This window comes from Ammodytes marinus, assembly GCF_949987685.1.
Source record: "Ammodytes marinus genome assembly, chromosome: 23".
Taxonomy (NCBI): Eukaryota; Metazoa; Chordata; class Actinopteri; order Uranoscopiformes; family Ammodytidae; genus Ammodytes; species Ammodytes marinus.
The window spans coordinates 9,108,390-9,123,839 of NC_137227.1; the positions used below are offsets into that span (position 1 = coordinate 9,108,390).

The 15,450-nt window shown below is 42.7% G+C and overlaps 1 protein-coding gene across 1 annotated transcript in view; it reads right to left on the reverse strand.

Annotated features, from left to right (window-relative positions):
- The window catches only part of LOC307269471 (protein Dok-7-like), a 41,948-nt gene extending 26,675 nt beyond the window's left edge, over positions 1 to 15,273 (reverse strand). The window contains exons 1-4 of the mRNA XM_080052440.1: positions 15,195 to 15,273; positions 15,016 to 15,061; positions 13,022 to 13,252; positions 4,224 to 4,424 (exon numbers count right to left, since the gene is read on the reverse strand). Coding sequence (XP_079908566.1) covers positions 4,224 to 4,424; positions 13,022 to 13,252; positions 15,016 to 15,061; positions 15,195 to 15,248 — 532 coding nt within the window. The 5' untranslated portion in view covers positions 15,249 to 15,273. The remainder of the gene's footprint in view (positions 1 to 4,223; positions 4,425 to 13,021; positions 13,253 to 15,015; positions 15,062 to 15,194) is intronic.
- Positions 15,274 to 15,450: the final 177 nt, after the last annotated feature.

Sequence of the window (15,450 nt, forward strand, 5' to 3'; positions counted from 1 at the left end):
TTGTGCGTTAGAGTTGATTTTGCATCGTTTCAGTATTTGCAGCACATTTCTAATGTAAATGTTTTTGGTCAATTTAGCACGTTTGCCCTTGTGTGCTAGGCACAGAAGATTTTCTATTTTAAGGTGATTAACTTTAAAAAAAAAAGGCATGTCTTTAAATTTGAGAAAATATTACCTGGAAATTTTTACATCATAAATTAATGAATTACAAACTGTTTGGCGAGCTAGTGCAATTTGCTTTTGGAACAGATGAAATATCAATACAATTAATCTTTATTTGTTATTTAATATTCGATTCCAACTTATCATTTTAGCATTAAAACAAGTGTAACAATTGTTTTACATAATATAAAGATAAATGCGCATAAGAACCCGAAAATGGCTTGCATGCTAGGCTATACTTGGCTCACAATTCCTACTGAAAAAAACCTTGAGGATAAACCATTAAGCAAGGCACGGACTGGGACAAAAGGTGGCACAAATGCAGCCCGCACAGTTCCCCTGCTGCTGCACCACCTCTCTCTCCCCCTCTCGGCTCTGTGGATAAACTGTGCTGAGGGATTACATGTCACAGGAATGCACGCCCTTCAACACACATACATTCACACGCACATTCAGGCTCTCTCGCACATTTTCTTCTTTACTCTATGTGAAAGTGTAAGTCAAGTCAATGGGAGATCCACCGCTGAAGATTTCAATGGAGCTAAATAAAAATCACAAATCGCATTCTTCAGCATCAGGTTACGAGCGAGGTCATGGTGTGTGTGTGTGTGTGCGCTACGCTCTGATGTCCCCCGGCGTTCCCCTCATGTCTGTCTGGTCTCTCTCAGGTGTTGACACAGACTCCTCTCTATTTAACTCTTCAAACAGGGCTCTTAGGTCGACTGGGTTGGGCGGTATATGGTCAAACTTTCTATCGTGGTATAAAGTCATTTCAAGGAAACAGTATATATGACGATATAGTATTTTTCACTTTATGGCTTACAATAACCATACTCTAGGCTACTTCCAACACATTTGATTATTTTCATCTTACATTTGGCTAATTGTTTGTTTCCATGCAAACGAGAAACTGGTGCAAAATTCCAGACCAGTCTGGCTTCAGTCGGTCAGTGCAATATAGAAATCACAGAATCGCAGAAAGTTTTATTATAGTATATCAAAAGAGCAAAAGAAGTTTCCTGCATTCATTTCCAAAAGCTGTCAAAATAAACTAGTGTGCTGATAACCATTAAACTCTAGCTTAAAAATAAAAAAGGCCAACTATCTACCAATATATATATATATTTAATTAGTTGCACGGTATAAAACGTCATAAAGCCCAACCCTAGGTCTACCTTATCGCACACACAGCTAGGAGGGCTATAACAGAGCTTAGGGATAATCTTGTTTACTCAAAAACAACCTCTCTGCAGCATTGTGGGACAAATAATGCTGACTTTTAGGCACACTGAACGCATTCCCGTAGTGGGGTTCTGCCATTTGTCATCTGGTTGAGTCAAATGACCAATAACAGCCCCGGTATTTCACTTTTATTACCAATAATCGGATTCAACTGCACTGGCATGACACATGTTCAAAAGTATGTAGCGCCAAAAAGACATTGCACCACACCACATTGTACTCCAACACCACAGACGTGAATCTCATTTCCGCAAAGGTTTTGAAAGCCAAGGATTTGTTCCCATTCGGCCACATGTGCATTAGTGAGCACTGGGCAATGGGGTCAGGCTCAGTTGGGGCTTACAATGTTCCTCCAAAAAAGGTGTTGGATAGGGCTTTAGTCACGGCCCTGTCAAGTTTCTTCTGTACCAAACTCAAGACAAATAATTTCCTTAAGGGCCTGGCGTTGGAAGCAATCTATTGTCTAAAACAGTGGTTAGCTGCCAGGGTACAGCTTACCTAAAGGAACTTCTGAAGTTAAAAGTGATTTGATAAAACTACAACATGACATAAGAAAAATATGAAAAGATGGCTTCGATCTTATGTATATTACCTGACACAATAACCAGCAGACTAGGCCTCCTCGCAGGGATAAAAATGTGTAAAATTCCAAGTGACCTGAATCAGGTGCAACACTTTACCAACAGGTGTGGTGGGATTTAGCACGGAATATACTGTAGTTGGCAAGCAAAAAAAAAAGTCTGAATGAATTGGCTCAAGTTGTTGAAATGCTTCAGGGGCCGTATTCACAAAACATTTTAAGGCTAAGAGTAGGTCCTAACGTGCTGATTTAGGAGTAACTCTCAAAAATAAGGGGCGTTTCACTCCTAATTTTAGGACTCCTAACTTTTTAAGATAAGTGTAATTCACAAAGCCTTTTAGCGCTAAAACTAGCTCCTAAATCTATGAAAAGCTAAGAGTCCTCGAGAGGACTCCTAAGTCACTAAGAGTAAATCACAGACAACCATTTGATGGTGTTTTGGAGATATTTAATGATAGTGAGCTTTGTAAAAGGTACCTTTAATAGCTGTAAGGGTTTATTGATCTTAGTAAAGCTATATTTAGAAAGTATAGACACATTTATATATATCATATTTATATAAAAAAATATTTATTAAGTTCTTTTTCCTGCAGTTGCTTTGGGTTTATGATGCACTGAAAGTTACTGTTGGTGTCACGTTGGGTTTAATTTCCTACTAGAGTAGGCCTATATGTGGCGCTTCGCAGCATCTCCTCCGTTCCACAGGTCCGCTACTGTATAGTTGCGCGTCTCGCCTTTTTCCTTCCGCATGCATTTTACGATTTCGCCGGCTGTTGTTTCTAAATGGTGAATTTCCTGGTTTGTCGCTGTCTGACTATTTCTGCATAGTCGCCGTTGAGAGAAATACAGTGAGAGTGCATGGCGTGCAGCTGTTCAATGAGGATATTTTTTCCGATTCAAATCATTGTAATATTTAAAATGAATAGGCCTATGTGGCGCTATTGTTGGTTAATTGTGAACGAATGTGTGGGAAACCCTGCAGTATCTTGGTTTCATGTTAAATCAGTGTCACTTGTCATTAATTGTAGCCTATATAAAAACTCTTTACTTTAATACAGCGACACGATATGGATATCTCCCACAGTGTTTCCATCATAAATTCACTCTTAGCTCTCATTCCCTCTCAGCCAATCACTGTGGGCAAAGAAGGTATGAACATGGCATCATCCATAGCAACAGGGTCAACACCGCCCTCTAGTCTTAGCTAAGGAGTCCCTCCCATTCCTTAGTAAAAGTTGGTCTTATCAGCTTTGTGAATAGGTTTTAAGAAATTACTCCTTACTAAGAACTTTTAGTGCTCCTTAGGAGTACTCTTAGCGCTAAGATAAAATGTTTTGTGAATACGGCCCCTGATCACTATGTCTAGCGTGGGTTAACATGTGCAGTCAAAGATGTACTTGTCTTGAACCCATCTCAAACAGCTGTGGAAACAAATAATTGTGGGGAAAATAAAAATAAAAATCTGGAACATGGTTGTAGACATATTTAAAAAAACTAATTAATTGGAACCAAGTGAAACCAGGAATTAGTATGTGGAGATTGGTGTCCACTTCCGTGACTTTATACTAACAGTCTCCAGAGGCGAACATGACCTTATTGGACCAAGGGAAAAGCCTTTATTTCACAAACTGTTGGAAGAAATGCAGTAAGTGAATCATTTTGATCACAGCCGGTGATTATACGCTTGGTTTGAGAAAGACATAAGCAACCCTATGGCTCAGAGAGCCATTTAATGAGCTGTTAGCTTCTAATGAAGCCAACCAATGTTATTGGCGACTCGCGAGACGTTTTTGTCATGAGAAGACGGAGAATTTAGTTGTACCGAGACTGTGTTTATTTTTTCTCAATACCAAATGTTATCCTTTCAATTTCCCCTGGGTCTGGCATGGTATATTTTTCCCTCTCTCTGCTCTTACCTTGGCTAGCAACATGCGGTTTACAGAGCCTAGGCTGTGAGGTAACACTTAACTTCCAATATTGTCAACCCCTCACTGTTATCTGTGGTACTGAATCACTTAACAAAATGTACTAAATATCCAACTGTGTCACTCATCCCGGAACTCATTCTTATAGTCATTTTAGTTCCTCATAACCACTTGTCCTGATGCCTTGGAGAACCGTCGGACAAACACAATATATCAGGTACTGGAGACATATGAAACATAAAAGACCGAAGGAATCACACCCATATGTAGCATTGAAGCAGCAACAATGACACCATAGAGAGCAGTGAACTCACAGTAACCACATCTGGTCCCTCCCTCGAACACAAAGCCGTTGGGAACAGGCCCATATCTGCGCAGGTCTGGAAGGTTCCAGTGTCCTACTATCACCGGCGGGACGTCCCGGGCCAGAGCCAGCAGGTTGTTACACAGATGAAGGGTGGCCGGCCCGCTCTCCAGCTTGGTCCCTGGTAACACTCCAACACTGAATCTGTGAACTGAGCAAAACAGAGAAAAACTGGTAAAAACAAGTCACCAAAGGCCAGTGACAGCTAAAAAATCCCTATTTCTTGGTTAATGTTGCTTGAAAATGTTGAGAAATGTTTTAAGATATAACAGTTATCCTTAAATGCACTTTTAGTACTAACTCATAACCACATGCATACTGTACATTTTACGCATATACATCAGTAAGCTACTTTCTATTGGACTGCAATGTCAGATAGGACCAAGACTGCAAACGTGTTTGACCCTTTTCCAGTTTAAAGGAATGATTCCACATTTGAGTTAAGTTAAGTTTTCTTTACTAGTCAATTTACACAATGCACATTGAAATTTGTCTTTTTTTAATTTCCCCTCACAAGCTACCACACTTCAGAGCGCAGGGTCAGCCATAATACAGCGCCCCTGGAACAGTTTTGGGGTGAAGTGTCTTGCTCAAGGAAACGATGGTAGAGATGTTGGGCACCGTACATGTAATACCAGCCGCTACTAGTTTTACATCACAATTATTTGCACTCTTGATCAAAGTATAGTTAATACAAAGCTAGAACTAGCAACCGGTTAGCCTAGCTTAACTAGGACAAAGAAATAGTCTGTACCCATCTTCTTATCCAAGTCAGTGTATATTTTTTTTAAATGTCAACGTGCCATTTGAGAGACTACACTGTTGTTCTGAAGAGTTGTAGCCTACTCCAAGGAAATCAAGATGCAGGCAGCTGCACTGGTAAACAAACTGGATTGTGCCTAGAATCCATTGACACCGAGGGGAAGAGAGTTGGGGATAGAAAAACACGCTGTGCTTACACAATGATTACTTCAGGTCACTTACATTAAAAGAGAAAAAGCAGAAACAGATGCTAACAGAAAATGAAATCACTCTGAGAATGACATGTCTGATCTAAAGCCCAAAGTAATCAATCAAAAGGCCAGTCATAAACATCTGTGCAATACTGTTGCTAAACAAGAAATCCAAAGAGAATAAACTGGGGAAATATAAGAACACAAAAGGGTGAGCACTCGGTGGAGTTCCCCCGACGTAACGCAATCGCTCATGTTTAGAAAGATTCATATGGTCTCACGCACACGCACACACCCTATGGCACACACACGCACTCACACACACACACACACAGCCACACACGCTGAACGTATAGCTTGAACACACTGCACTCTGTGGCAATAAACATAAAGCCACAAATACAAGTACACACATACAAACAAACGAACACACACAAGGACAATACACACCCTTCTATCTAGCCCTGTAAAAACACACACACACACACACACACACACACACACACACACACACACACACGCGCGCGCGAGCCCCCAGGTTGGAACAACTGCGGTGCAATTTGTCTTTCGCACCATGTCCTCTTCCACACAGTCAGGGCCCCATAACACTGTCATTAGTGGTTGCTTTAAAATTCAGCTGGACCCCAGCCCCCCGGCCGGCCGAACACTCCAGCACTATAAATAGCTCAATTTGTTTACCTCTTCTGTAACTTGTATAATAGATGCACATAGTCGGCTGCATACACATGTCACTGGCCAAATCTTGAATCTTGGCTGTGAAACTAAGCTCAGAGAGTTGCGGATGTACTAACAAAAAATTGATTCTCGTCGTCCGGCCAACATCTTCAATGAGAAGTTGTAACATGACAAGTTCAAAAACAAGAATCCCTGAGCATTCCACGTTTGCATGATGTGATCAGTGAATACTCACCATGATGCAAACTGATTTGTTTTAATTAGGGAAGACAAAGCAGAACCATGTGATAGCTCATATTAGTCATTTTATTAGTGGACTGTCTGTAAAGCCTAACAACCGGCTCTACATTAGCCCTGGTTGGTGCGGTGTGGGAGAACTCTTGTCGTACGCGTGATGTGGTGCTCATAATAAATGTCTAATACATATTTCTGGTTTGAGTGCTGTGACCCATTTATTTCATCACTTGGTCCAGAGCAAACATAAGGCGACACGCTGCCACGGTACAAACGGTTTGCTTTTCCCCAAAACACACACACCTGGCCGTGCCCGGTGATTAGTTATATGCCTTTAGTTGAGCCCAAAGCTCCACCCAGTGGTAACACACAAAACTACATATCACAAAATAAAACAAACAAAAGAGTGACATAATGGCTCCAACACACCGGCCCCTAATTGTCTATGGCAGGATGGCATAAACAATTTCAACATATATTTACATAATTGGAGCCAATAAACCATATGAAATAAACTAATAAATCAAAAACACCTCTTTAAGAGGTTACCAAGGTTATTTGCAATTTATGTTGCAGCCTCTTGCAGAAGACAAAGCTTTGTCACTGGTCTGTCCATTACGCTGGTCTTGGTTTGTACTTGTGCAGAACGCACCAGTCCTTTCCTGTCTGGATATGTCAGTAGAACTCTTCCAAGCAACCAGGAACTGCGTGGGGCTGTTGCATCTCCTGTTCCATTGTGTTGCCATTGATTTCAGCATCCTCTTGCATCAGTTCTTTTCTTTTACGGCTCATCTCCTGTAGAGCCCTCCTGATTTTCATCATCCACGCAACTGACCTCTTCAACCTTCTCCAGTCAGAAAAGTAGGTTAATAGTTGTTTAGTAGCATTTGGTCCATCCTCGACAACCACTACATTAGCTGTGAGCTCCACTTTGACCTCCGGGTCATCAACCGCAATACTGGAATCCAAGATGCTTACTGGCCAGGTATCTTGGGATTTCCAAAGGAATTCGGGCCCTTCGATCCATCTTCGGTTTGCCAAAAAATGATCTATCATTAACCCCCTTGAGGCTTCGTCGGCAGGGTTCTGGGTCGTATTGATGTACCTCCACTGAGAGACATCGGTTGTTCTGTGGATGGTAGAGATCCTGTTCGCCACAAAGGTTTGAAATCTTCTGTCCTCGTTTCTGATATACTTCAAAACTGAAGTACTATCCGTCCAGAAACATGATTTGTTAAGTGGAAGCTGTAGTTCCATTCTAAGCATTGTATCCACCCGAACAGCCAGAACAGCAGCAGTGAGTTCCAAACGAGGAATAGTCACATGCTTTAGTGGTGCCACTCTGGCTTTGCCTAGCATGAAAGAGACATGGACACGGTTGTTGCTGTTCTGCATCCGGAGATATGTCACAGTACCATATCCGCTTTCACTGGCATCTGAAAAATGGTGCAGTTGGCCCTGGGTGAGTTGTCCAAAATCTGATGGCTTCAGGCATCGCTCTACCTTGAATGCAGTCACTCTTTCCAGGTCTTGTACCCATTTAATCCACTGCTGTTTGAGAGCTGAGGGAATTTGATCATCCCACCCATTGCTCCTCCTACACAGATCCTGTAGGATTAGTTTAGCTGGAAGTGTGAGTGGTGCAAGAAATCCTAGAGGATCATAGACTGAGCTGACCACCGATAGGATCCCACGTCTTGTATAGGGTTGTTCCTTGAGTGCCATCTTGAACTTGAAAGTGTCGGTTTCGACACACCAATGAAGACCAAGGGCTCTCTCCACTGGCAACTGGTCTCTGTCCAAATTCAACTCGTGTAGAATCTTTGCTCTCTGCTTCTCTGGAATGGAAAGCAATACACCACGACTGTTGCTAATCCATTTTGTCAAATGGAAGCCTCCTTTTTGACAAACAGCTGTCAAGTCTCGAACCATTTCCACAGCCTCTTCCTCAGACGGCAAGCTTTTTAGACAGTCGTCCATGTAAAAGTTCCGATTGATTGTGCCAAGTACTCCAGCAGGGAAACTGTTCTGGTTATCCTCTGCAGTCTTTCGTAGAGCATAACAAGCACAGCTGGGAGATGACACTGCCCCAAAAAGATGCACAGTCATCCTATATTCCACAAGTTCCTGATTTAAATCACCTTCAGGCCACCACAAGAAACGCAGGAAATCTCGATTATCTTTGGCTACCTGGACTTGATGGAACATGGACTGAACGTCAGCCATCACTGCCACAGGTTCTTGTCTGAAATGCGTTAGAACTCCTAACAAAGAACTGGTAAGATAAGGACCCTGTAGAAGTTGACTGTTGAGAGAATTTCCTCTGAACTCGGCTCCACAGTCAAACACAACATGGAGATTTCCTTTCTTGGGATGATATACTCCGTGGTGTGGAATGTACCACATCTTTCCATCAGACCGTTCCAATTGATCTTCAGGCACACGTTCAGCATACCCCTGCTTGATGACCTCACTGAGACAAGTGGAGTATTCCTGGTGGTATTTTTCGTTTTTCTCAAACCTCCTCTTCAATCCAAGAATGCGCTGCTTGGCCACACAGTGATTGTTTGGCAGAGAAACCCCTTTGTTCTTAAAGGGAAGTTTCATGCTATAATGTCCATCTTGAAGCTTTACTGAATCTTTCATGATTTCCATGAACATGACATCGTCTCTCGACATCTCCTCCTTGTCTCCTGCTGTTTGTTCATTAAAATCATGGTTGTATTGATTATTCAGTAACACCTCCAGCCCTTCTATGGAGATCCTGTTAACGGAGGCAGCAGGGTGGCCACTATCGCACTGCTCCTCAGTGCATCCTTGAAGGGGGCCATTGATAACCCATCCCAATAGGGTCCTTATAGCGTGGGGTCCATTTCCATGGCTGTTTACTACTTCCCAGGGTTCCAGCATTTTGGAGGCATTGGTGCCTATCAACAACTCTACTTCCGCTTGGATGCGAGGAACACCAACACCATCCAAGTATGGCCAGTTAGCCAGTTCTTCTTCTTTGATGATGTTACCTGTGCTTACAGGCATCCTCTTCTGAGTATAGACTTCTGGTAGGTCATAGAACCGTTTTCCAGTGAGGGAGGAAACCTCCAAACCTGTCAACCTGTAACTGGAAACTGATGTTCTTGAGCCCATGGTTTGTAGACTTATTTGAGCTTTTCTACCATCCATGTTCAGCTTCCTCATCAGGTTTTCTGAACAAAATGTGGCTGTACTGCCTGGATCAAGGAAGGCATAGGTTTGGATGACTGCGTCTCCTTTGCTGGACTTAACCTGAACCGGTAGGATGGATAGAATCCCATCAGTTTTTCCGGCCCCTGCATGCCCACATGTTTGCAAAGAGACCACTGCGTTGCTCACCGATGTTTCCTTGGGCTGCATATCGTCTACGTTGCTTGCTCTCACCCTTTGACTGATGTGAAGGACGCTGGGATGGGTTTGGCTGCACACCTTGCAAGTCAAGCGCTTCTCGCAATCCCTGCTAATATGCCCAGCGCAGAGGCAGCCAAAGCAAACTCTTTTTTCCATTAAAAAGTTTATTTTGTCCCTGTGTGTCTTCTCCTCCAATCGCGGACACTGCTCCAGTGCGTGACCTTGAGAGCAAAACATGCAAACGCTAGTGTTCATTGCAGATGTGCTTATTTGCCGTTGAACCTGGTTGGGCTTTCTGGACTGTTCAGAAGAAAGGGTTTCAAAAGTAGCAACAGTGGTTGCGAAACTGTTTCCTTTAAATCTTGGTTTTGACTGTGATGTTCGAGTCACCTCTCTGTTTCCTGTAGTGAGTTCTGTATTCTGAATGTCCCCAAAGATTGGGTCCGACACTATTTTCACTTGATATTCGATGAATGTGACAATATCCATGAATTGTGCCCTGCGCTTGAGGTTTTCCAAAATGCCACATGCAGAGACTCTCCACCTTTCCTTTAGCCTGTATGGAAGCTTTAGAATCACTGCTCTCATATTTGCTGGCATATCAAGTTCTCTCATGTACTGCAAATCCTCCATTGCATTGCCACATTCCCGCAAAAATAGTGCATATGATTGAAGAGATTTGACGTCCTCAGGTTTTACAACTGGCCAGCTGAGGACTTTCTCCATGTATGCTGCAGTGATCTTGTGTTCGTTGCCAAAGTGTTCTTCTAGCAGATGCCTTGCCATAGTATAGCCTCTGTCTGGAGCCATATACTGACAGCTACGAACTAGCTCTTTTGGATGACCTCTGGTGTACTTGTCCAAAAAATACAAACAATCCCCTCTGTTGCTGGCATTTCTCTCCACACAGTTTTCAAAGGCTCTGATAAATGATGTATACTGCAGAGGATCCCCGTCAAAAAATGGGATCTCTCTTGGTGGTAACAATTGTTGTTTTATAAGCAATGTTGATATTTCATTTTGCTTTTGCAGTAAAGTACAGAGCGCTGACGTTTCATGAGTTCTTTGAAATAGGTCAGACTGAAGTCCATGTGGATTGGTTGGTTGTTGCACATTAGGGTCCAAAAGAGGTTTGCTTAATGGTTTTCCATTGTTTGCCGTTTCATTATGAATATCCTGGCTGTCCTGTGTTGCATACCAATATGCATTGTGTTGCTGTAATGGTTGTTGCTGTGGATGCAGGAATGGTTGTGGCATAGGTGGTGGTTGTTGCGAGTCCACAAGGGTAGGGAAGTATTCTTGAGCTTTTGGATTCAGAGTGGTCTCCTTTAACCTTGTTCCTTTTGCAAAATAAGATTCCATTGCATTGGATCGTGTGCTTGAGCGAGCTTGGTGGCTGTAAGTCGACAGTACTGCTAATTTAGCAGCAGAAGCAGCCATCTCTGTGTTAATTTCCAGCCTTTCCTTTCTCCTCCTTAGCTCCTCTGCTTTCTCCTCCAGAGCCTTGGATGCGAGGAACATTTGCTCTTCCAAAGCGTGTTTGTCATTTAATGCTGCGGCACGAGTTTCAAGTGCAGCTCTATCTGCCTCGGCCCGAATGCGTGCTGATGTAGTAGAGGATACATTGCTTTTCGAGCTTGCATGACTTTGCCGGCTTGGTTGTTTTTTAGAAACGTTTGTTTGAACGTTGGATATGCTGTCATCGGGATTCACCTCATTCCCATAATCCTCATTAGCCTCAGATTTGGGAATGTCTGCTTTTGCCAACCACCTGTCCATTGTTTCCATAAATTCATTTACACCCAGCAACTTTGCTTTGAACCATATTTCATGTTTTTCCTTTTCTGCAGGGGGTAACAGTTTTAACAGAGATGTATGTGCTTCCTTTGCCTCATTGCACAGAGTTGTGTATTTTACATAATAACACTTGACCTCTTTTTCGTAATCTCTGTCACACATTAACCCCTGAATTGTTGTTTTGAGATTAGATGCTTTGTTTAGTTTTGACTTTCTGGTTTTTTGCAGTGTTTCCAGTTTATCCAGAAATGCCTTTTGTGTTAGTTTGACTGCACGTTTAATGACAGATGGAATGTCACCGCTGGCCACGCCCCCACTGGGCTGCGTGTCAGCAGTGGTGAACTCATCACCATCGTTACCCTCATTTTGCACATTTGTTTCAGCATCCATAGTCAATCAATCACCATCAAAAACACTTTGAATACACCTTTAAACACAGAAAGACCAACCACAGATTTGTTGAATACCAGTTCGAACCAATGCATTGGATTTTCAGTCAAATGTGTGCACACAATATCTAAATGGCCATGTTGGTATTGCTACACATACCCCTCCGGTCCGGTGGATTGACGCTGTCGCGGTGGTAGTCCGTGGTTACGGCTCGGTACGTAGTCCTTGCTACTCGGCCAGTAGAAGCTGTTTTATAATCCCAAACGATCCAATTGACTGAAAAGAAATCCCGCGATGGTGTCCGCGCTGGCGAAATCCAACGACGGCTTCCTCGATCAGCTGTTTAATGGCGATCCTGGCGAGTTCATTTAGCACGTTTGTACTTTAATGTAAAGCCTAACAACCGGCTCTACATTAGCCCTGGTTGGTGCGGTGTGGGAGAACTCTTGTCGTACGCGTGATGTGGTGCTCATAATAAATGTCTAATACATATTTCTGGTTTGAGTGCTGTGACCCATTTATTTCATCACTTGGTCCAGAGCAAACATAAGGCGACACGCTGCCACGGTACAAACGGTTTGCTTTTCCCCAAAACACACACACCTGGCCGTGCCCGGTGATTAGTTATATGCCTTTAGTTGAGCCCAAAGCTCCACCCAGTGGTAACACACAAAACTACATATCACAAAATAAAACAAACAAAAGAGTGACATAATGGCTCCAACACTGTCTGTTGAATGTATCAGTATAGTTTACATTTTCAGATCAAATGTTTGAATAGAGGTACCTCGTCTTACAACCCCTGTAGGCCTTTTTGATGGACTGTGTTGAATTGAATTTGAAAATGTTTGCTACAGACATAGGCAACGGCAAACATTTTAAACTGCATTTGAAAGCCTGGTTGTAGAGGCAGTACCCCTGCTGTTTGACAGGGAAGTTTGTTGTTGTCTTACGCACTTGCTTTTGTTGACACGTGATCTTTAATGCTCTTTCTCCAGAAAGATGGAAACTTACTTCTTGTTTTTTTTCTTCTGTTGGTTCGTCAGATAGCAGGGGTTCTACTCTTTGTCTTTGGCTGTATAAAACATCAGAAGAGTGAAACCTGCCAGCATGACGGATGCACTAATCCGACCGTTCCTGCTTTGACTACAGCACACAGTGAGGTGTCCTATGTGATTTTTTTCTTAAATTTGAGAGTAATTCTAATTGAAATATCTTGAAAAGTTCCAAGCGAAAACGCTACGAATGAAGAACAAACTAAAGCATGTTAAACTGAAACAAAGTTGGCTCTCCTTACCTTCTCCGAGGCTGTATCTGAGGCGTGCGTCCCAGGCTTGCAGGGCCTCCTTGCTGTCAAAGCCCAGCAGAGTGGCCTGGTTGAGGCAGAGGAGGGCCAGGGTGAAGGCTGCTCCCTCATACCACTGTCCAGCCTCCAGACCACAGATCTCCTCCAAGGTGACGCTGGCCCGCTCCCTGTTGCCCTGCGCCTTGTCCGACTTGTCTTTGAAAACCAGCAGCACCAGGCAGTCTGCGGACGGAACCAAATGTTCAAGAAAGAGTTGGGTTGTTTTAGACGTAACACTTTCCAAAGAAATAACTGGAAACTCAGTTGGAATCCATAATTACTGACACTTTCAGATACCTTCCCTGATGTCCAAATCACATGCTTTCTTTTCTCTATTCTACATAGTACAGCTGACCATATAAAGTATCTAGTTAGCAAGCAGTATAGACACACAATTGAGACATACTTATGCTTATTTATTTCATCATAACATTGTGCCTTGATCTTGCCTCTTGCTTATATATCCGTCGCATCGCTGGTTGTTTTCATACGGAGGGCTCCGTCGATGTGACACTGGTTTGTGGGTCAGAATCGCCCCAAATAGCATGCTGGTTTCAACACTATTCTATCTCCAACGGATGTAGTAGCAGGCATCCGGGTATTTTTAAGCATACTAAATCTGACCACTGGAATTGGGACATCCTAAATCTTTTTTCTGCCATACTAAGCAGAAGGAATGGGTATTGGAACACAGGGCTAATACATTTTCAAGTGGAGATATCACCAAGTGCTCAAAGTTTACTGATTGGTGGACACCAGTTGAATGTGAGGTGCTCTTGAAGTGAGAAAGTCACAAAAAGGGATGGATGAGGCTTACTTCAGGCACACTTGCACAAAGCTAAGGCTAATTCAAAAGCCTTTTATAGTTGGTGTATAGTAAGATGTATTCTGTCACACAGTAGCCTTTGTGTCCTCTGCTGTTTTGACACCTTGAAACAATTGGTGTCGACTGACAAAACAAGACCTTGTGTGTGTGTGTGTGTGTGTGTATCGTTCTCCTTCACTGTTACACACACACCGCTTAACCTGCATAACTGAGGCATGAGCGCTGGGCAGCTGTGACAACACAGACACCAAAGATCTGAAGAGAAGCAGAACTCAACCTGCATTGCATGTTAACTTACCCAAAGAAATATTTATGTGAAAAGCAATACAACCACTTCATCACTTTGGATAACACTTTCTTATTCATCAAATACACAAAAAAAGGCCAGAGGTAGTTGAAAAAGTCACACATTTGAAGACAACCCCTCAAACTCAACTCCAATGCAAGCTGCAGCCCTCTCAAAAGCTATTGGTACATTTTAAATAACAAGTATTCACTAAGAGCACATACACAGGACGTCTAAAAATACAGCACAGCTAAGACTCTTTAGCACATTAACTTTGAGGATAAGGTCGGGCAAGGTTCAAGAAGGGTTTTTTAGCTTTTGAAATCATGTTGAGGATATTTTCAAAACCTGATGTTGCAAATCCTTGGAGAAAAAAAATCAAAATACAACAAAAGCTTATAGGACTATGTAGGAAAAAAATAAATAAGTAGGACGCAACTTAGACATTTAAATGTTAGATATTAAATCGAAATGATGTCGGCTTTTTCTCCCTCCAAAAAATGTCTAAACATTCATCTGCAAATGTTTGAATTCACCATGCATTTACGCACGATCTTTAGCGACTTATATTTCACAAGCTCTGGGATATTTGCTCCTTATTAAAACCCACGGATGAGGCCCCATAAAATTGTGATTGTACAAACACAAACTACGGTGCCCTATGAAGTCAAGTTAGTAAGGAAGCAAACACACGCATGACAGCACCTGATATGTCCAACTTGTTGCGCAGAATACATGCGCATTCACGTGTTTACCCAATGCGTAAAAGCTTCACATTGAAAACAAAGTTAAATGTGTCAAACTGAGCGGTGGTGTTTTTTGTGTTTTGTTTACCTGCTACAGGCGAAGGTTTGCGAAGGACGAGCCACCTAGTTTTCCACTGTGGAAGGAGACAAAAAAAAAGGAGACACAAACTTTTTTTTTTTAAAAGCACAGACGCAAAGTGCACTGAGGTGCTAGAACAAGTAGTCGTATACTGCATGCCAGCCAAATTAAGTCTAATATCTAAACACCTTTTTTCCATCTCGGAGTCTGGCGTATCCCTCCACGACAACAGAATCCGTCATCTTCAGTCATGGTTCCTGACAGCTGCACGGTCGCTGCCCGAATGAGGGGTCACTTTCAAAATAGCTGCTCTCTCTCTCTCTCTCTCTCTCTCTCTCTCTCTCTCTCTCTCTCTCTCTCTCTCTCTCTCTCTCTCTCTCTCTCTCTCTCTCTCTCTCTCTCTCTCTCTCTCTTCTCTTTCTCTCTCTCTCTCTGCTTGTGTGG